Here is a 23,708-nt window from a genome sequence, read left to right as displayed (position 1 = left end):
AAAATGAGCAATTTCATTCAATTTTTTTATTCAAATTTTCGTGAAAATGAATGCAGATTTACCGAAATCGAAGGTCATAGTTGATTTTTACCTTCAGTGACTGCACTATAGAAAAAAATGGCAATTCAATAATTGAGATGCGTATATTTTGCGAGCTCATAAATTATTAAACGATATCTAGTCGACAAATAATTAATTTAAATTATTTTAAGTACAACTCTCTCTTAAGCCGGGAATATGGTATGGTTTTCTTGCGAAGGGGTTGTAGCTCAATAATCGAAAGGCGCGTGATTTAAGAGTTTATTCTTAGAATATAAGCTATTCGAATAAAACTACTAATAACTTTTTTGTAAAAACTTACAGTTTTTCAGTGATTTACGAAAAACCGCTTCAAAACATGCATTTTTTTCACGAATAATTAAAATTTTTGATCTTTAATAACTTAATAAGTATTGACTTATTTTAATAACTTTATATAATAAATTTTGCTTATAATTTGTTCTTTTATATATTTGTGCAGTTATTTTTTTATAAAATAATTTTTCACCCCCAGGGTATCCACCCCCAGGGTATCCACCCCCAGTATCCACCCTCAGGGTAAAGGCGCAAGGTGGTACCATGTCACCTTTGTTTCTTGAGGTATCCTCTAACCACTGACCAATTTTCGTAAAAATCGATGAAGGTTCACCGAAATTGAAGATAATCGTTCATTTTTACTTTCAGTGACTGCACTATATAAAATAAATTGCAATTTACTGATTTAAATGCGCGTAATTTGAAAGCTTATAAATTATTAAAGAATGTAGTAACCAAGTAATTAATTTAATGCATTTTAAGTACAACTTTCTCTTAAGCCGGGAAGATAGGGTGGTTTTCTTGCGAAGGGGTTGTAGCTCAATAATCGAAACGCACGTGATTTAATAGTTTATTCTTAGAGTATATACGCTATAGGAATTAAATCCGCAATACGATATATTTTAAGTTTTCTCAGCATTTTTCTCTTAAGTTAAATCAATTAAAGGGTTTTTTGGGGGTGAAGGGGATGAGCTCAAAAATCGAAACTATATAATTTCAAGAGCTCATAAATAGCTCGTAATTCTGTCGCAAAAACCGATTCAATATTCCTATTTTTAAGTAGTGGGGGGGGGGGCAAAATTTTTAGTTTGCGGAATATGCGAGCTCATAAATAGCTCATAAATCAGGACTATTAGTTTTTTTTTGCAAGTGGGGGGGGGGGGGGCGCAGCTCAACACGGGTGAATTTCTGAAATATGGGGGAGATATGGGAGACTTCTGAAATCTACCAGTTAATAACGCAATATAGGTAGAAGGAAGGATACCAGCAAGATGGAAGGAAAAGATCATAGTGTCCATCCACAAAAAGTGGACAAGACAAAATGCGCGAATTATAGAGGAAATTTACTTCTAAACACGGCATATAAAATTCTTTCAAACGTCATTATTAGTAGACTAACCTCTTATCTGAAAACGTCCTAGGAGAATATCAAGCCGGCGTGAGAGCAAAGGGATCAACAACTACTTACACTGAGACAGCTTCTAGAGAAGAATATGAGTATAGTAGCCCCATACGCAATCTCTTTATAGACTTTCGACAGGCATATTATAGATTAGAAAGAAGCCAATTTATTATGAAATGCCATGGCGGGGTTGCCAATACCAAAGAAACTCATTAGAATGATCAAAGTCTGTATGGAGGGTGGAACATCTAATGTACGTGTAAATATTAAATTGTCTGGCATCTTTGAAATCAACAGTGGAGTCAAACTTGGTGATGCGTTACTTTTACTACTTTTTAACCTTGTATTAGACAAAGCCGCGAGGTCGGCCAAAATAAAAAGAGAGTTGCTATTATCGGTTCAAGGTCCCAAGCTGTTACTAGCATGTGCAGATGACACTGATCTCGCTGGAGACTCCATCCTATCCATAAAAGATATTTTTAACAAGGTGGAAGGAGCAATAAGTGAAGTAGGGCTGAATATTAATAAAGAGAAGACGAAATATATGTGTATTAATAAACGACACGAAGAGACAGACTAGAACAAACTGTGACGACTAACTCCTTCAGTTTCTAAAAAGTGCAACGTGTCAAGTATTTGGGGGCCGTAATCACAGCTTTCAAGTATTATTTAAAAAATAAAAGACAGAATCCAATCGGCAAATCGCTGTCTATTCGAAGTGGATTAAGTTTTTAAAATCAAACCTTACAAGAAGTTTAAAGATCAAGATCTATAAATCCATTGACCGAACTGTACTAACATATGGATGCGAAACGTGGATCATGACCAAAGCAAACGAAGAAAAGCTCAAACGTTTTGAACTAAAACTACTTTCCATTCCGTAAGAAATACAGAATAATTTTCGGACCTCACCATGACATCACCACAAACCGGTATAGGATCAAAACCAATAAACCAATTAAAAGCACTCTACAATGAAGCCGATACTATCCAAGAAATTAAATCACAGCGACTAATATTATGGTCAGGCCACGTGCACAGATTTTATAACGAGGGACTTGTAAGACTGGTATGGGAGGAGATTCGTACAGGCAAAAGACCAAAGAGACCAAAGAGCAAAGAGATCAACAACTACTTACATTGAGACAGCTTCTAGAGAAGGAATATGGGTATAGTAGGCCCATACGCAATCTCTTTATAGGCTTTCGACAGGCATATTGTATCGTAGAAAGAAGCCAATTTATTATGAAATGCCATGGCGGAGTTGCCAATACCAAAGAAACTCATTAGAATGATCAAAGTCTGTATGGAGGGTGGAACATCTAAACTACGTGTAAATATTAAATTGTCTGGCATCTTTGAAATCAACAGTGGAGTCAAACTGGGTGATGCGTTACCTTTACTACTTTTTAACCTTGTATTAGACAAATCCGTGAGGTCGGCCAAAATAAAAACAGAGTTGCTATTATCGGTTCAAAGTCCCAAGCTGTTACTAGCATGTGCAGATGACACTGATCTCGCTGGAGACTCCATCCTATCCATAAAAGATATTTTGAACAAGGTGGAAGGAGCAATAAGTGAAGTAGGGTTGAATATTAATAAAGAGAAGACGAAATATATGTGTATTAATAAACGACACGAAGAGACAGACTAGAACAAACTGTGACGACCAACTCCTTCAGTTTCTAAAAAGTACAACGTGTCAAGTATTTGGGGGCCGTAATCACAGCTTTCAAGTATTATTTAAGAAATAAAAGACAGAATCCAATCGGCAACTTGCTGTCTATTCGAAGTGGATTAAGTTTTTAAAATCAAACCTTACAAGAAGTTTAAAGATCAAGATCTATAAATCCATTGACCGAACTGTACTAACATATGGATGCGAAACGTGGATCATGACCAAAGCAAACGAAGAAAAGCTCAAACATTTTGAACTAAAACTACTTTCCATTCCGTAAGAAATACCGAATAATTTTCGGACCTCACCATGACATCACCACAAACCGGTATAGGATCAACACCAATATCGAATTAAAAGCACTCTACAATGAAGCCGATACTATCCAAGAAATTAAATCACAGCGACTAATATTATGGTCAGGCCACGTGCACAGATTTCATAACGAGGGACTTATAAGACTGGTATGGGAGAAGATTCGTACAGGCAAAAGACCAAAGAGACCAAAGAGCAAAGAGATCAACAACTACTTACACTGAGACAGCTTCTAGAGAAGGAATACGAGTATAGTAGGCCCATACGCAATCTCTTTATAGACTTTCGACAGGCATATTATAGCGCAGAAAGAAGCCAATTTATTATGAAATGCCATGGCGGAGTTGCCAATACCAAAGAAACTCATTAGAATGATCAAAGTCTGTATGGAGGGTGGAACATCTAATGTACGTGTAAATATTAAATTGTCTGGCATCTTTGAAATCAACAGTGGAGTCAAACTTGGTGATGCGTTACTTTTACTACTTTTTAACCTTGTATTAGACAAAGCCGCGAGGTCGGCCAAAATAAAAAGAGAGTTGCTATTATCGGTTCAAGGTCCCAAGCTGTTACTAGCATGTGCAGATGACACTGATCTCGCTGGAGACTCCATCCTATCCATAAAAGATATTTTTAACAAGGTGGAAGGAGCAATAAGTGAAGTAGGGCTGAATATTAATAAAGAGAAGACGAAATATATGTGTATTAATAAACGACACGAAGAGACAGACTAGAACAAACTGTGACGACCAACTCCTTCAGTTTCTAAAAAATACAACGTGTCAAGTATTTGGGGGCCGTAATCACAGCGTTCAAGTATTATTTAAGAAATAAAAGACAGAATCCAATCGGCAAATCGCTGTCTATTCTAAGTGGATTAAGTTTTTAAAACCAAACCTTACAAGAAGTTTAAAGATCAAGATCTATAAATCCATTGACCGAACTGTACTAACATATGGATGCGAAACGTGGATCATGACCAAAGCAAACGAAGAAAAGCTCAAACGTTTTGAACTAAAACTACTTTCCATTCCGTAAGAAATACCGAATAATTTTCGGACCTCACCATGACATCACCAAAAACCGGTATAGGATCAAAACCAATATCGAATTAAAAGCACTCTACAATGAAGCCGATACTATCCAAGAAAATAAATCACAGCGACTAATATTATGGTCAGGCCACGTGCACAGATTTCATAACGAGGGACTTGTAAGACTGGTATGGGAGGAAATTCGTACAGGTAAAAGACCGCTTGGACGTCCTGGAATGCGTTGGAGAGATAACATCCAAGCAGTTCTCCGGAAAATGAACACATTCTATTTGAACCTAGGTTAACGGAACAGTGTTGTAGCGCTATGGTAGGGGAGCCCAAGCGGGGATTTTTGCAGTTACTCGAGCGCGTCAGATTAGCATATGGGAGAAACCTGGTACCCTGCAGATGTACCTCTACCATATATTGACTCTTAACACAGGGGAGTTCGTTAAGGGGGGCCCGAAAAAAAAAATCTATCCTTAAAAAAACTCGAAATTGTCAGATTAAGATAAGGTAAGTTAAGTACATGCAAAAGAGTGTATATTTCAAAAATCTGACGATTTGAGCCTGGCGTAAGGAAATGGGTGAGTCCCAAAGTTTCACAAGAAAAAAGCGAATATTTCGCGAAATGAATGACAGATCGAAAAAAACTGAAAAATTTGTGCCCAATGTTTTTTAAAAATCTATCGAATGATACCAAACACGACTTCCCACGGAGAGGGGTGGGGGGTAAATTTAATATTTTAAATACGAATCCCGCGATATTTCGCGAAATGAACATCAGATCGAAAAACTGTAAAATACACTTATTCAATATTTTTGAAAAATATATCGAATGGTACCAAACACGACCCCCCATGGATGTGGGGTGGGGGGTTACTTTAAAATCTTAAATAGGAGCCCTCATTTTTTATTGCAGATTTGGATTCGTTACGTAAAAATAAGTAACTTTTATTCGAAACATTTTTTCGAATTATGGATAGATGGCGTTATAATCGGAAAAAACGATTGTTGGAAATGGAAAATTAAATTAAAAAATGGCAAGCGCCCACTAAAATGGAAAACTTTACTTAACTTTTTTTGGTTTTAGGACCTACTCTTCACAAGCCAATAGGTCCCCAAAGCGCTCGAGTGACTGCACATTTAGCATACTTTGCTCCCCTACCACTACGTGTAGATGAACAGGTTTAAAATAATATATGCAATATTTTTTTCTGTGAGAATACATATTTATATAATAAACGTAAATGTAAGTGAACAGATTAAAATAGTTATACTCTACCTTTTATTGTGATTTTTCAGACTCTGGTTTATCAACGGTAGCTGAGTTATTGTTTTCGACTTCTATCTTCTCGCTCTTAACCTCGTCCTCATTTTTTTCGACATCTTTATGTACTTGAACAACATCTGTTTCATCCTCATTGAGAGTCATCCCACTATCTGGCATTTCAAAACCCATGGTACTGGATAACTTAATGGAAGCTTGTTGGAAAGTATCACTGAGTTTGACTTGAACGACATTAATGCACATTGACATTAAAGCTAATCCGAAAACTAGATAAACTATTGATACAATTAGCACAACGGGTTGAGCTGGGATAAAATCGCCAAACCCTATTGTAGAGAGGGAAATGAATACGAAATAGAAGGAGGTGAAAAATTCCCACCCCTCCCAGGCACAATATACTAAGGCTCCGATAAACATATACGCTACAAGTATGAACAGAGCGACGGAGATGGGTAGATTAAACTCATCATCTATTTCAAAAGTTGATAAATCTGGTGTTGTTGGTGTGTCCTCGGACATTGCCGATATCACAGTGTCGTGCGATGACATAGGTTTTATACTGGTAATATCTGTTGAAAACGGTGATGCGGCGCTTTCGGCGGAGGGGTCCTTTGAGGGTCTACGGAAAGTTGCTATGCCGTACATCATTTGGGCTCCTTTAAATATTTCCTAAAACATAATAACATGTGAATATTTTCTTAGATGACTATAAATTAGTAAGTAATTTATAAAAGGATGATTTATTCCTTTCTTGACTTTTTTACTTAACATTAAATAGGAAACAATGATAATAATATAAAGCCATGAATGACCTTAACGTTGCCCATAAATTAATAAGCCTTGTAAACACGATTATGAGTAAAGTGGTCTGCAGAGTGCAAATACAAGGCGATCTGTCACACGCCTTTGAAAAATGATGCAGCTCTCTCTCTAATATAGCTTTAGGGAACGAACATGCCGAAGATACATGGATATGCGCGGTGTATGTCGCGATCTCGGTGGCTGCATCGATGTCAAAACAAACCTTCATTTTTGAATTTATACTTCTTTAGGCACGAGGGTGAATTTTTATTTTGCCGGACGCATGCGCACACCGACAGTATGGTCACGTATGGTATTAGTCACTCAAACGTTATACGGGATCTGATTGGGTGTTAAAATCATCTGTCAAATTTGTTCAATAATAATAATATGGAGATTATGGATAAACAAATGTTTTGTATTATTGTGTATCATTTTTTCAATCAAAGGTAGAATAAAAACTTTATTTTTTTTAATGTAACGCGGGCACATAAATTTGATACACCCTGTGTATTGATTTGTAAGTATTTATTATAAGTTAGTTTTAAGCAGTGGGTTTATCCTTAATCAGTTTTTCCTGAAGAATTAAAGACACTAATAAATAAAGTGATGTGAATAGACAATTTGTTTCGGGATTATAATTTTAAAACAGTTGCTTTGTTACGCGCGAGGCCAAAAAGCTACAGGTAATTATTATATTTATAAAAGTAATGTACAGAAAGTTGGAATTTTAAGTCTCTTTGTTTAAGTCCCAAGTAACTTTGTAGAATTCCCGAAAAGTAATTATCATGAGTATGTGTTTGGAAGGATGCATGGGTTTTTTGAATGAAAAAAAGAGGAATGGGGAGAGAGAAATGTTTCTGATTGGCTTAGCAATTTGGAATGGGGATGGGAGAATGTTGAATGTTCAGATAGTTTGGAAAAGGAGATTATTATGTGACCGGCATCGGAGAAGAGCAGTCAAAGTTTTCGTGAATAGTTCAGAAGTAAGTACCAGTGGTACGAGAGATAGATCAAATTGAGAAGAAATGCCTCTTTGATTCTGTAAAGTCCAAGGGAGAGAATATTATTGTGAGAAAGAGAGAAGAGAATTTTGGAGTTTTTGTATAGAGTATTGGTTAAAAGAGGCCTGGCTCGTGTTTTTGAGAATTAGTTGCTGGTATGCTGCTGGATTGATGCTGAGAACGAAGAGGGCTTTGATGGGTAGCCTAACATAATCAACAAGGGAGAGCTGTTTGGGTCAAGAGGAGACATCATTGTGTGTGAATCGAAAGGTCAGTCAATAATTTATGTGGTAGATTTTCTTTATATTCAGAAGTTAATTTTTTTTTGAGTAAAAGCATATGAACTAAGATTCCAATACATGTTTCAAAAATTTAATAGGAAGTATAAGTAGTTTTGCGAATACCTAAATTTGTTTGTTTAGCTTGTTTTATCAATGTTATCAAGGAAAATGATTGTGGAATTAAAATTAATTTATATAGTAACAGTTTCATTGGGACAGTTATGCCCACAGGATTTAATTGATACATTTTCAGAGTATTGCTTTTGATAATAAAAGATATTTGTATGTGCTTATTTATGGTATTTCTATTTATTTCCTTTTCCTATTTTATCCCGATAAGGAACAACTAAGAGATACTGAAACCACGAGAAAGGATAAGTATAACCTAATATAATTTAGTTATTTTTTTGTGTGATAAAAAGGCTCCCTGAGATTTTTTCTAATTTTAATTATGATTTGCGACAATTGAATAATTAATTAAATAAATACTAATTAATATAAAAGTAAGAGAAAGCAGATCATAACAGTATATTATTTTTATTATTGTGAGGACAGAGACAAAAGCAAGAAGCAAGTTTATAATTTTAGTGACTTTTTAAATAGTTTTTAAAAGCAACAGGTACGTTCCTTATTGTAAATATTTCATCATTGTAATAAAAAATTACTAATTACGTACCTATTTGGAAAATGTACCTACCTAGCTAGTAGGTATTAATGCTTTGATTTACATAATTTGATATTTTGTCGTATTTTAATTCCACAAGAATCAAATTTATTTGATTAAACTAAGAGAATAAGCAACTGTAAAAATTTTTTAATAACGTTTAATTGCTATATCTTCCGTTCATTCACATGTCTCGGTAGTTAAATTCTGCGTGGGGTGAGTTCAAAATAATCTAACAACCTGATAGGCGCAGGTTCAATTCCCAATACAAATTTTTATTTTTTTATTTTTTTGATACATTTTATGATTGTAGGCATATTTATTATATTTTTTTTTTTCAGAAAATACGTATTTAGTTAAAAATTTCCTCAACAATTACTGTTCAGAAATCATTTGTTTGTTTTATTTTTCAATGTGTTTGCGTGTGTTTTATTCTTTTATTATTTTAATTTTTGGTATAGTTTTAATAAAAAATTTTGGAAAGTAGTAAGTATGAAAATTAGTTAAATATTTAAATAAAGTATAAATAAACTGTTTAAAGTATATTGATTTCGTTGAAATCATATAATAGAAGTATAACTTCTTACGTGCGTACAAAGTACACACATTCTTTTTTTTTATGAGATCGCACATACCAAGGATGTATCATCCGTTCACCCTCGCGACCTATCATCGCGGTTTACAGCATGTCGATGCCAAAACAAAATATTTTTTTACATCGGGATTGAGGTGCTGATCGCGTGGTAAATTAAAGTTTATTGGTGGTTTTTAAAGCATGTGACATTCGCCGGAAATACGGCTAGTGTATTTATTCATTTCTTGTTGTAATCAGGTTGCGACAAGTTTTGGTTATATGAAAACCGCAAATAACACTGAAAGGAAGGTATCTTCGGTATGTTCTGCCCATCATCGATGTAAACCTCGACCGCGATCGCGACCTATACCGCGCTCGTCCATGTATCTTCGGCATATTCGTACCCTTAAAAAAGACTACAAGAGATGCAAAGGTGCACAAGAGAGAAAAAATCTTTAATAGGTTAACGCAGATTATGGCCTGCGCGGGTGATTTGGATTTGATCGCCTGAGCCACAAGAGGACTTAAGGAGATGGTTTCTACCTTCTAATATCCTTACAAAATATGGTCCTTAAAATAAACCGATTTGATTCCAAATAGTAATGCTAGAACTAGAAACATCTGAACAGAACTTCAGCATAGACCAGTTTTGGTCTAAATTGTCAGGCCGTAAATAAGTTTATCTGAGTTCTTTCAAAATAATCAATAATGACACATATATGAAGAAGTAAAACGAAGGATACTGCTAGCTAACAAATGTTATTTTATAATTTACTATTTGTACTAATTAGCTATAAGCTAATTGGGAAATAAGCCACAATTTAATTTTGAAACAATAATTTTATTAACGTTTCAACTTCCACTTTGGTTGTCGTTGTCAAAATACAAAATATTAATAAATTATTTAAACAAAAATATTGTTTTTTAGTAAAAAAATCTTCTAATAATTTAATTTAATATGACTCAGTCTAAAGTAGAAGACTTTAAAATGATATTGCCAATATTTATTATTTGCGTTCCTGAATGCCACAAAAAAAATGTCACAAAGAAGTAGCTTTAGAACAGTGTTATTTTGGACTAAACAAATAACTAAAAAACAGAAATTTAGACCAAAAAACGAACTAACAAACTATAAAAAACAATCGTCCCACCAGTTAGTTCTAACAGATGGGTCAGATGAGTCAGATCGTCTGCCGGTGTTCAAAAGGTAGATACTAAGAGTAACGGGCGCAATGTGTGAGAAGTGAGAATGGTATTTAGAGAAGGCGATATAAATTAAAGAAGTTAGAATTTAGAGAATTGGACTTAGACTTTAGAGAGGTATAAAGAAATAGTAAATGGTAGAGATGTAATATCTTCATATATTTAGATAGACTTAGATGAGCTGTACAATTTAGGTTGGGTCGAACAAATAATAATGTTTCATTTTTTAATCGCTATACCGCGGAAAACTTGCCTTTGGGGTATATAAGTAAAATGCATAATAAAATTAAGTTTTATTTTGAATCCCCAACTAGGGCATCATACTTAAAATTTAGTTTTTTTTCAGAAATTAAGACATTTTCCAATTATTTTTACAATCTTTAGCCAATAATATTTGAACCTGCTAGAGTGAAAACTGTTTAGTTAATAGTTTAAAAAATAGGAAATAAATTTGAAACAGACAATGTCTTTTTTGCGGTAGCGCAAAATACACAAAAATTGGTAAAATTCACATATTAGCACTTTAAAAGAAGGTGTGGTTTGGTTTGTTGTGTTGGGTGTTAATAGCACAATCCATTTTTTGTACTTTTGCTTTTCACTCCATTTAATTGGAATCTAATTATTATAGTGTTTTTAAAGTTATAAAGGATATAAATAAAACAACTTATAATTTTAATAACATGTTTAATTGATAAAAAAAAGAAACCAAATTGTAGCCAAACAATGTCAACAAATTAAATGAAATTTTGACTTTAGAAAGAGTCTTTTACTCACTGTTTCTGAGTGGGTACGTTGATGCTGCGCTTGCTGTCAAACTTTGGCATTGAAGCTTTGGATGATACGGCAGAGCTTATGAAACCATCTCATTACTTAGCACCGACGACTTTTTTAGATGCTTCAGTCACTAACTTGACGCAGCGTTCCAGGGCTTGAGTATGACATGGAAATTTCCTATGTTCCAATCCTCGGGTGTTTCACCAGCAGTGATTTTAGCCCAAACTTCATCATCAGAGACTCTTTGTAACAGTGATGGTGGTGTAATTTCAGTGGTGTTCCAATCAATTAATTCCGTAGAGTCAGTCGCATGAAAGTTGATTTTTGGAGGTCTAAAAATCCTAACTGTTTCTGTTTCTGTAGCTTACATCCTTTCTTTGATTATTCTTCGGAATCATAATTCCCTTATGTGCTTCCTTTCATCCACTGTCATCCTCAGTAGCAAATTTTCTGGGTGGGAAAAAATGCATTTATTTCGATTGCAGGATCAACTTCTTTAATCAAATTCTCTGGTACAAAATCTGGTTGATTTGATAGCCTCAAAAACGTGTTCAGGTTCATCTGCTATGTATTTGCTGTACTTTATTTTGAACCATACAGGCATGTATGATTTAAGAATGAAGGACACTAACAATTTATGTTCAACTGAAGGTGTTTCCACACTTACATACAGTCTTAAAATTCTGTTAGCTGTAGTCAACCATCGAGAGTGGGAAAGTGGGCCCGGTTCTCGAACAGATAAGTCCACAGGTCAGTTGCCTGACTTTATCGCACAACTTATGTCTAGAAGATGGTAAGGAACCTCTTAGTGGTTAGAAACAAGATGGTTTCATAAGATCTGCCGTAGCATCCAGAGCTTCGATGCCAAAGTTTGACAGCAAGCGCAGCTTCAACGTACCCACTCAGAAATAGTGAGTAAAAGACGCTTACAAAAGTAAAAATAGGAGTAAAGGCAGAACAAGACAGCGTGGAAGATCCGAGGAAGATCATTGACGATCTTGACGGATCTTAATCGGTAAGCGATAAACAGAAAGGACTGGCGAAGTGCTTTGATTGTTCTTTGTTAAGAAGGGGACATAAACTACATATGAAACCTGCAGCTATAAAGAAAAATTTAATATTATGAAAACCAAATAAAAATAATAGTACAAGTAAACTGGTTGATCAACAATGCGAGGACTCTTATTAAAATGATAAAAAAATGTCATTTAAAAAAACATTTAACGAAAAACCTACAATATAATATGTCAAAAGAAGCTATTTGTCTAATATTGCAAGATTGAAGCAGACAACAAAACAACTGATTACGCCTGAAAAATATTTTGTGTTATTTCATGTCATTAGTCCATGTATGCCTATGACACAAGGAGTACAAAACTTGAGAAGGAAAAAAAAAGCGAAGCAAATAGCCAGAAGAAAAAGAAACCGAGTAGACAAAACCTGAGCAAACTCATTAAACAGAGAGGTCAAAACGGCTCTTCGACAACACCGCAGTGAAAAATGGGACAACTTCGTACAAGAGATGAAAAAATGTTTGGAAGCTCCAGAAAATGATGAGAAGTGACATAAAACCCATCCCCCCATTACACGGAGAAAACGGCATGGTATATATTAAAGAAGAAAAAGCAGAGGTAATGGGGTCTACGCTCGAAAGAGAATGCAGGTTAAACTTCCACCCAGACGAGGACGTAGACTTCATGGAAGAAGTCGAAGAGCAAGAAGAAAGACTAGAGGACCCAGAAGACATTATTTAGCCAACATCACCGGAAGAAATAACCGAACATTTAAGAAACAGTTCACCGAGAAAAGCGCCTGGTCTAGACGAAATAACAAATAGAGCCCTAAAATACTTACCCATAAGAGCTATAGTGTAATTTACAAACATAGTGAACGCGATAGTAAGATACAAAATATTCCCGAACAGATGGAAAAAGGCCCATGTCATTATGACTCCAAAACCTTGCAAGAACCACACATTCCCGCAGAACAACAGGCCAATCAACTTACTCCCAGCGATCAACAAGATAGTGGAAAGAATTATTCTCAGCAGACTGCAAACGGAAACAAACAGATTAGAGATAATCCCAGAAGCTCAATTTGGATTTAGAGCAGAGCACTCCAGCGAGCTACAAGTACTCAGATTAACTGAGTATATAGCAGCTGGATTCAACGACAAGCAGTACACTGGAGCAGCATTCCTGGACATAAGCAAAGCTTTCGACAGAGTATGGCATAGGGGGCTCATATACAAAATGCGAGGTTATGGGTACAGCGGAGCGATGACGAGGCTGATCTCCTCGTACTTAGGCGGTCGGAGTTTCAGGGTTCGGATAGGACAAGTCCTGTCCGAGCTCGGAAACCCGGAGGCTGAAGTGCCAGAGGGAGCGGTCCTGTCACCTCTGCTGTACACAATATACACCGCTGACGTACCTATAACACCAGGTACCCTTATGAGCCTCTACGACGACGATACAGCGATAGCGGTCAAACACAGAAACGTAGACATAACAGTGAACAACCTACAAACCTACAAAAGACGCAAGCGGTACTATATAAGAAAGGAAGACAAGAGCCAGAAGAACAGCTGACGGTGCAGAACAACCCCATCGAGTGGAAAAACGAAGCTAAATACCTGGGAGTCATCATGGACAAAGGATTAACCTTCCAAAAATACGTAGCAGCCACAGTCCAGAAGGCCAACATGGCGAGAGCAACACTAAGAGGACTCACAGGCAGAAACAGTAAATTAAGACTAAAAACGAGGTTAAGATTAATAAACAGCATAATATTACCGGTATTAACATACGCATCTCTCGCATGGGGACAAGTATGCAACACCCACAAAAAGAAGATACAAGCGGTCCACAACAGCAGCATAAGAGAAGCAGCCAGAGTCCCAAGATACGTCGCAGAAAGAGTCCTGTTCAGAGAACTACAATAGGTGAGAGTCACCGAAATGATGACAGATAAGGCAAGGGTCAAATTCGCGGAGCTGGAGCACCACTCAAGTCACATACTGCGAGAGATGCTAAGGTATGACGCTTTCCACCGATGGAAGCACAAACGTCCTAAACAGCAAATAGTGGATTAAAGTGAATCGAATAAAGCAAACAAAGAGTGACGAAGTAAAAGAAAAAGTAAAAGTGAAAGTAGTAGTTAGTTCGTAGCTCGAAACACCAAGTGCCGAAGAAAGACGCAACCCAAACGTAGGTCCAACACCACAACCAGGTAAAGTCAGCCAGTAAGAAAATAGAGGAAAAGGCGCAAGCCAACAAAAAAATACAAAAAACAAAAAAAAAGGCGTAAGCCACCGGGTTTAACCAAATTGCTTGCTTGCTTACATATATACTGTTTAATAAAAATATTTAAACGTTAAGTTTTTCCGATTTCACACAAGACCATAGGGTCAAAACACGACATGTATGCCCAACCCGATAGCATGGAAAACCCGACATGTCCGAATTTAAATTTCATTAAAAAACTCCTGAGAGTTCGAGTTTGGCAAGCGAGGCGAGAGGTCGTGTGGCAGGTGTATTGGCGATAAGGTAATTTCGAATTCGAAACCTATCACAATAAAAACACCGGTTTTTTAAAAGACCTATCGTTATCGATAATCGTTAAACTTAAAAAGCGTTCTTGTGCGAAATAAAAATAAACTTCTAAGTGTATAATAATAATATTTATATTAGTGCTGAGGTTAACATTTAATTTAAAATGGCCAGTGGCGGAACAGGAACAATCCGAAAGGAAACCTATAGAAAGAATGAAGAACTATCTGATAGTGGCGACGAAGAATCTAAGAAGAAAAAATATAAAGAAGATAAATTATATTTTGAAAAGAGTAACCTGACGAGACGAACACCGAATAGAAGCAACGACACAAATGAAGAGATGATAAAAATGATGCGGGAAGTTATGTGGAAAAATGATGAAATGATGGCAGAAATAAGAACCATACGGAAAGACCAAAAAGAAACGATGGAATATATTAAGGAGCTGAAAGAAAAAAACGAAAAATTGGAAGAAGGTTTAAAAATGGCAAACAATAGAATAGAACAATTGGAAAAAGATAGACGGAGAAATAATATAGTATTAAAAGGCCTAACACTAGATGCTACCGACGGAAAGCCTGTAAAGGAGTCAGTAGAACACTTCATAGGAAGAAATCTGAAATTAGAGGTCAGACTGAGAGGAGCGGTGAAGATCGGCGACCAAATCTTTGTAGCAGAAATGGAAAACCTAACGGATAAGATGAGTGTACTAAAAAACAAAGGAAAACTGAAAAATCTACAGGGACAAAAGGTGTATATAGAATCAGATTTAACAAGAAAGGAAAGGGAAATACAAGCAAAAATTAGGAAAATGGCAAAAGAAGAAAAAGACAAAGGTAATACTACGAAGATAGGATATATGAAACTGGAGATTAATGGAAAGGAGTGGAAATGGGACCATAATAAAGAGAAACTTATACTAACTCACAGAAATATCGGGGAAGGGACTTCAAAAAACTAAAAGAAAATAATGAGACCGGACCCACAACAATGACAACCAAGGCAATGAATGGGAAAAGCGATAGGGAAAAAGATGATGCAAAGGTAAACAAGGATGAAAATAGGAAAAAGGGGAAAGCTAGATTGCAGAAAAAAGGAGAGATAAAAATGGGAACATGGAATGTGAGAAGCATCAATGGAAAATAGGAAGAACTGGTAGAAGATATGATAAGACAAAAAATAGAAATACTAGGAATAACAGAAACGAAGATGAAAGGAAAAGGTCTTAAGAAAATATACAAAGGATATTGGTTACTTTGGGTAGGAGCGGATACAAAAGAGAGAGCAAAAGAAGGAGTCGGGATAATAATTGCACCGAATAGACTACAACACGTTATAGAAGAAACATATGTTAACCAGAGAATATTATCGGTGAAAATTAAACTGATGGACGAAGAAATATGGACAATAATAACAGCCTACGGAGTAAATGAAGATGCAAGAAAGGAAGAGAAAGATAAATTTTTCGAGGAGCTCCAAATGCAAATTGATAATGGGGAAGAAAACATAATTGTAATGGGAGATCTAAATGGTAGAGTCGGAAACAACAACAGCGGAATAGAGGAGTGCATGGGAAAAGAAGGAGAAGGAATGCTAAACAGAAATGGTGAAAGAATAATAGAAATATGTATGGAGAATAAACTAGTTATAACAAATACAAAATTTAAACATAAAGAAGTACACAAATACACGAGAGTACAAGACAGCAGAAACGAAAAATCAATCATAGATTACTTTTTGGTAAGCAGCAACAAATGGAAAAGAGTACAGGATACGAAAGTGAAAAGAGGCTCGGAGATTGGCAGTGACCACCATCTAGTAATAATGAGAATGAGAACAACAGAGGAAAAAGAAGAAAAGAGAAGAAAGGTAGTAAATGAAAAAATAAAAAGTTACAAATTAAAAGAGGAAATATATAAGAAGAAATTCCAAGAAAAATTAGATAATACTGAAAGGTAGGGCAAAAAATACAAATATAGAAAAAAATGGGAATATCTAAAAACCAGCATAATCAAAGCAGCTGAGGAAACTTGCGGGAAAGCAAAAATAGCAAACACTAACATGAGGAGAACAGAATGGTGGACGGAAGAAATACGAGAGAAAATAAAGAACAAAAAAGACAAATGGAAAAGATACCTAAGCACAAAACACCCGGAAGATTACGAAGCATATAAAGAAAAAAGGAAAGAGGTTAAAATAGCGGTGAAAGCAGGAAAGGAAAGGTCATGGGAGATATTTGGACAAAAAATGACAAAAAATTATAGGGAAAACCAAAAACTCTTCTACGGCGCATTAAAACAACTCAGACAAACGAAAGAGCACACGATGCCGAATATAAAAGACAAGAATGGAAACGTACTAACAGAAGAAAAACAAATAATGGAAAGATGGAGAGAACATTTCAAAGAGCTAACTCATGTAGACAAGGACAACATAGGGGAGATACAAGAAAGGAATGAAGAACAACAAGTGGAATCCATAACAAGAGAGGAATTAGAGAAAGCAATAGAAAGAGTAAAACTGGGCAAAGCACCAGGCAAGGATCATATCACCCCGGAAATGATAAAATTCATGGGGACAGAGGAAATGGATAGCATGAAAGAACTAATGAATGATATCATAAATAGAGCAGAATTACCAAAGGACTGGAAGAAAGACATTATATTACCAATACACAAAAAGGGAGACAAGAGAAACTGTAATAATTACCGAGGTATCACCATATCAAGTATCCCTGGGAAGGTATTAGCAAGAATACTAGAGACAAGAATAAAAACACAAATAGAAACAACTATGGAAGACACACAGTGTGGATTCAGGAAGGACAGAAGCACGCAAGACCTAATATTCACATTAAGACAAGTAAGTGAGAAGGTAATCAAGAAAAATAGAGAGATACATATGTGCTTCATTGACCTGGAAAAGGCGTTTGACAGAATCCGAAGAAAGGACGTTTGGAAGACACTAACAGAAAGGGGAGTCGACAGACACATAATAGAAGTAATAAAGGATATGTACAAAAATAATACAAATACAGTAAGAACCAATAACGAGGAATCCAGAGAATTTTCTACAAGTCAAGGCGTCAAACAGGGATGCGTGCTGAGTCCACTGCTATTCTCAGTGGTACTGGATGAAGCGATAAAGAAAGCCAAGAGAAGAATGAGAAAACTAACATTAGGATACTGGCAAATGAAACAGACTCAACTATCGGAGCTACTATTTGCAGACGACATGGTATTGATAGCAGAAAACAGAGAAGACTTACAGAACAATCTTGAAATCCTAGAAGAAGAACTATCAAACATAAATATGAAAATTAATACAGAGAAAACAAAAACAATGATAATTTCAAATACGAGGAAGACACACGCAATAGAATTAGACGGGAAACAACTAGAGCAAGTGGAATATTTTAAATACCTAGGAGTAATAATCGAATCAAATGGTAAACAAGACATGGAAATAAACGAGAGAATGGGACGAACAGGAAGCTTATTTAACACTATGAAAACAACATTTTTTGGGAAAAAAGGGATACCGGAAAAAGTAAAAACGGCAGTCGTTAAATCAGTAGTTAGACCAACAATCATGTATAGCAGCGAGACATGGACATTGACGGGGAGACAAAAATCCAGAGTCAATGCTATGGAAATGAGGTTCCTGAGGAAAATAGCAAACAGAAAAAGGACAGACAAAATACGAAACGAAACAATTAGACAAAACCTAAAACTAGAACCAATCAATGAAAAAATAGTAGAAGGACAACTTAGATGGTTCGGGCACGTGTGTAGAATGTCGAACGAGAGGCTAACAAAACGAGTGTTCGAAACGAGAGTGCAGGGGAAAAACAAAAGAGGGAGACCAAGAGTTATGTGGGTAGATGAAATCAGGAAAGAAGTCGAGAAGAAGGGATTGACATTGGAAAGTGCAAGAAACCTAGCGCAAGATCGGAAAGCATGGAGACTACAATGCCAAACTCAACTCCACCAGCCTTACACCTAAAGGTAGAAAGGCTTAGGACTAAGTAAGTAAGTAAAAAACTCCAATACCATAAATTTGTGGGCTCCCTTTATTAAGTGTAGAAATAGCCACTTAAAAATAATATATTATGTACTTTGATGCAGGTTGTTTCGAACTGAAATAAAGTTTCTACGTATAACTTTTTCAGGTTACTTAAAATTCGTCTAAGTGGAGATATCGCGTTTTGAATTTAGAAGACTGATATGAGTCTTACTACATTTTAAACAACTTACCGAAGCAGTTGCACTTTTTCTAACTTTCCTACAGCTTCCTGTATAATAAAGTCGTCTAACAAACGACCATAAGAATTTAATAGCTCTGGTGAATAATTTACCAAAATCTGTAAGCGCTATAAGAAAGAGAGGAATTCCCACTATAGCGTATACGATCGTTAAAGCTCGACCAGTGGTAGTGGAGGGGTAGAGGTGACCATATCCTAAAAACAAAAAAAAAATTATTTTAGTACATTCACGAAGTATTGTTGTTTGTTTAGGTTTATACGACTGCGGACACTAAAGCCATTCGCCAATTTTTTACTTTATTAGTCATTTTTCGTTTCTTATTCTAAAACTGATACTAATACTAAGTAAAGTACATATTAGTCATAGTATTGATGGCTACATGTAAAAAATATATTATACTAAAATCACAGATGCACTAGAAATAAACAAACCAGACACGGTAAATACAACGAGGATCACTCCCTAATCATGTTTTACAATGTATAAACGTTATAAATCATTATTTTGGATTAACAATGTATATAAATTGTAAATTATGATTTTGGAGTGCTCCTCGTAACATTTAAAAGTATAGGCGCAAATATTTTACAGAGCTATCCCTACTTTTACTATTTTTACACGGCAAATTAATCGAGAAAAGAGGAAAAGTAATTTTTTTAATAATATATGCTTGGGTAAAAAATAGTTGGTAAAATACTTGGATCACAGAATATACATCCTGCTTGAATCTTCCATAGATAATAAACAATAAAATAACTTTCTATTAATTTCACGATTTAAATCAATTATCTATCAAATACACAAATGTTTAACAAACAAATCAAAATATTCCTGAAGTCGCGCCGTATCAAATATTTAAAATTGCCTCTGTCTTGTCAGCACATTATGTTCGACTAAAGTGCGTTGTATGACAAAGATAGCGAATGTTCAATTTGGAAATTATCACCACGGACATGGTGTTAATTTTTTTCAAATCCTGGAAAAACTAATAAATGTTATTGGAAAATTGAAACGCAGAATAAACGATTACATGATTACCGGGGTCGAAAGTCCCTGAGAATAAACAAGAACTTTCTTTTGAATGAGATATTTAAAATAAAATCACACTATTTTTTTTCTTTTTTATCACCCCTGTAACTTATTTAAATTTTTCAGGGACGTTCAGCCCTCGGTGATAATGCAATCTTTCATTCTGTGTTTAAATTTTTCAAAGATACGCATTAGTTTTCTCAGGATTCAAAAAATATATAAATAGCATAGTGGCTAAATTTTGCGCCGGTCCCCTTAACTTGGTTTGTTTATTTCTAGTGCATCTTTATTGTGATTTTAGTATACTATGTATAATATATAATTACAATTGTAAGAACTGTATTAATGTTGAAGTTGGGACTAAAGACGATACTTTCAAATATGAGAGACATATTATATAGCGTATTTTATACAGCAACATCAAGCGAAAGAGCAGTTTGTTTGGAACGATAACTCCTAGCGCCATCTTGGAAAGAAATCTGAACTCATAACTGACATTTTAGTATATTTAACCATTTTTTATATGTTTCGTTCTACAAAATAATGAGGTTTTGCATTGTTCTTATTTATAATTAAATCACCCATAAAATATTAGAATCTAATTTTATTTAATTTTATTACAGTTACATTGTAAGCAATTTGATGGATAACTTAATAAATTATTATTATATATATTTTTTTCCTTTGATATTTATAGGTGGTAAGGAATCTGAACCTATAATCTGTTAACCTGGGCCTGGATTCCGTGCACTGTAGATATCTACAGTCGCCTTCTATCTATGTCAATTGTCATGAAAATATTTGAATTTTTAACTTTAATTGAATTATTTTCTAGTTTTGCTAGGTTATACTCTAATTGATGCTAAAGTGACACTTAGTAAAACAAGAAAATATTTGAATTAAAACTAAAAATTCAAATATTTTCATGACAATTGCCATCGACAGAAAGCGACTGTAGATATCTACAGTGTACGGAATCTAGGCCCTCTGTATTGTATAATCTTTTTGTTATACCTACCTATATACCTTTATGTTACAAACAGACCGATTAAAGTGATAATTAACATTAATCTAAAAACTATTGTATTTATTGCATATTATGTTCATTTATATATTTTTTTTCGATATATATTCAAAGAAACATATATTTTTTATAATAATATTTCAGCGCACTAAGTTATTTCTATTTAATAAATTAAAGTTATTCCCGAAATTTGAAGAAAACTAAAATTATCTCAGAAAAGAATAAGTTTGGGTATATAAAATGCTTCAAAAAGATTATAAATCAAATATTTTATAAAAATAAAATATAGAGATGTAGGATGTAGGTACATTTAAAAATATTAAAAATTATATATTTTCATAGTTCACCCTGTAAACAAATGTTAGACAATTATTTCTCTAAAATTTTATTTGAAAACTAAATTATATGTACTGTTTACTTTTTTACGTAAAATGGATTGATTATTCTGAATTATTATTCCTTATATTCGGGGTATTTATTTAACCCTTATCCGGACAACACATTTTACTTACGTAACCGGGCAACTTGGGTCCGTTGGGTCCACCACTGTTCTTGAATGTACTATTCATATTTACCCATATATTTCTAATATTCTTTTTTGATTTTTTATTAAAGTTAATTTTAAATTGTCTATATTAAAAAAAGGTGCTACCATAGTATGCGGTCTACCTCGAGGGTGTGATCTACCTGAAGGATTTGCACAAAATAATGAAATGCAAGAAAACTTTTGTAGAGAAAATATTTATTCACAAGTAATAAACATTTGGAGCCAAATAAAGACTTAATTAATAAATAAATAAAAACTTTTGTAAAGGGTTGACGTTTACGCATACCCTGGAAAAAGATTACGGTGTTGTAGCCTTTCATTATTATGTGAAAACCTGAGATTATGAGTCTTATACTGAAAAAAGATTATGGTAACTAGCAGTTCATGTATAAAGTACTGACAAAAACAATCTTTACAAAATGAATAAAACGCAAAGTCAGAAGAATAATATTAATTTAAAAATATCACAAGGAAAAAATAATGACATCCTTCGATCATTTCGATCAGTTGTCACCTAAACTCTGCCATGTAAGGTCTACCTTCAATTTTCCAACCAATATGGTTGATGTCATGTGATGCGAGGAGTTAATCTGGAAATATTTTAAACATCTTTCATAATCAAATAATATAATGTAACCCCAACTGTTTAAAATCAATTTAAGGGTTTTTACCCGTACATTTTGGTGGCTTAAAGCATGTAATCCTGTAAGTATAACTACCTATTCAATTTTTTTCACCTTTGTCAAAATTTAACCTCACGTTTGTTTTACTTATAGAGTTATACTTATTTTAGGTGATAACACTGATGATGGAATGTTGATTCCGAAAACGTTTTGTGATACAGCCCTTTTTAGGGATTTTAAATACATATACCTTTTAAAAAGGTTTTTTATTTTTTATTATTCTTTTACTTTTACAAATTAATACTTTGTCACATCAATTTACTATTTTAGTTGGGACTAAGCCACAAGATTAGCTTATTCCCAACTAAAATAGCAAATTGATATGACAAATTAAATTATTTTTGGGCAAAAAAACAATAAAAATAAAAAAAACCATAGATTAGTCATTTATTTTTCTTTATTGCAATACTTATAATTCGGGTCATTTTATTCGCACTACCTACTTTCACTGTAATTCAATATAAATTTAGGAGCTAGTTGTCGACACTAACATCGATATCAAAGGACTAAGAGCAGATGCATTATTTATTTTAAAATGTGTATAGGTACCTACCTAACAATATTATTGCATTCCAACAATAATTATTAGTTTTTAAAATTGATTTATAATAGATGGAACACCTTTTGTAAGCATCTCTTTGATGTTCACATCAAAGACATGTTTACATTGTTTGTTAGACTTTTAGACTTTATTATTCGATTTCCGAAATCATAAAAGTCGTTTAGATAATCCACAAAAACATTACCTGACTGCCAGAATAACTTCTGTAACAAAGATTTAGACTTTAGGTATAAATACAAATAGGGTTCGACGGGCCTGTGTTGCCCCTTTACGTGACAAAATTCTTTCGACGCACTAATTTCAAAAATGTTAATGAATATTTTGAATAGCTCATAACTATGTTGAAGGAAACATACTTCTAAACAAATTCAGTGATGTATAAAATTCAATAAAATTTTTTTTATCAGTTTATGATAAAAGAATTGGCGTCTCGGGCCAGTTGGACCCACCTTGCCCGGATAAGGGTTAATAGCGATATAGAAATAGAAATAGTCGTAACGCACACCATATAATGTAATAGTATCAAACACCATATTGTAATAACCAGGGCTGCTTTATCCATTAGGCAATATAGGCAGTTGCCTAGGGCGGCACATTATGAGAGGGCGGCACAAATACTGTACAAAAAATATTTTTATATAAAAATTATGGATCTGGGTTCTATCATTAAATTGTATGAAGCTCTTTCAAATTACTTTACCGCAAGGAAGCCAAAAAATTGTGCCCAAATAAAACATATAAAGAAATAAACAAGAGAAAAATAAAAATTCAATTTTACGAGGGGGCCGATGATGAACTAAACTTTTCAGCTAGTGGTGAGATGAAAATCCACACATTCTATATTATAATCGACACTCTGATTAGAGACCTGAATAGACATCTGGAATCTTATCGACTTATTTATCAACGTTTTCATGTTGTTAACAGATTTGCCAAAATTAAGCAATGAAG

The 23,708-nt window shown here is 34.4% G+C and overlaps 1 protein-coding gene across 2 annotated transcripts in view; it reads right to left on the bottom strand.

The window, feature by feature from the left end:
- LOC114332032 (TWiK family of potassium channels protein 18) overlaps window positions 1–23,708 on the bottom strand; it is a 155,321-nt gene that overhangs the window by 5,535 nt on the left and 126,078 nt on the right. For both annotated transcript variants that reach the window (XM_050642979.1, XM_028281738.2), the window contains 2 exons: window positions 18,904–19,106; window positions 5,790–6,464 (listed from right to left, as the gene is read on the bottom strand). In XM_050642979.1, the coding sequence (XP_050498936.1) occupies window positions 5,793–6,464; window positions 18,904–19,106 (875 nt within the window). In that variant the 3' untranslated portion in view covers window positions 5,790–5,792. The remainder of the gene's footprint in view (window positions 1–5,789; window positions 6,465–18,903; window positions 19,107–23,708) is intronic.

This window comes from Diabrotica virgifera, chromosome 2 (assembly GCF_917563875.1).
Source record: "Diabrotica virgifera virgifera chromosome 2, PGI_DIABVI_V3a".
In the NCBI taxonomy this organism is placed as follows: Eukaryota; Metazoa; Arthropoda; class Insecta; order Coleoptera; family Chrysomelidae; genus Diabrotica; species Diabrotica virgifera.
Note: the sequence above shows the minus strand (reverse complement) of the source record. Positions and strands in the feature narration are given on the sequence as shown.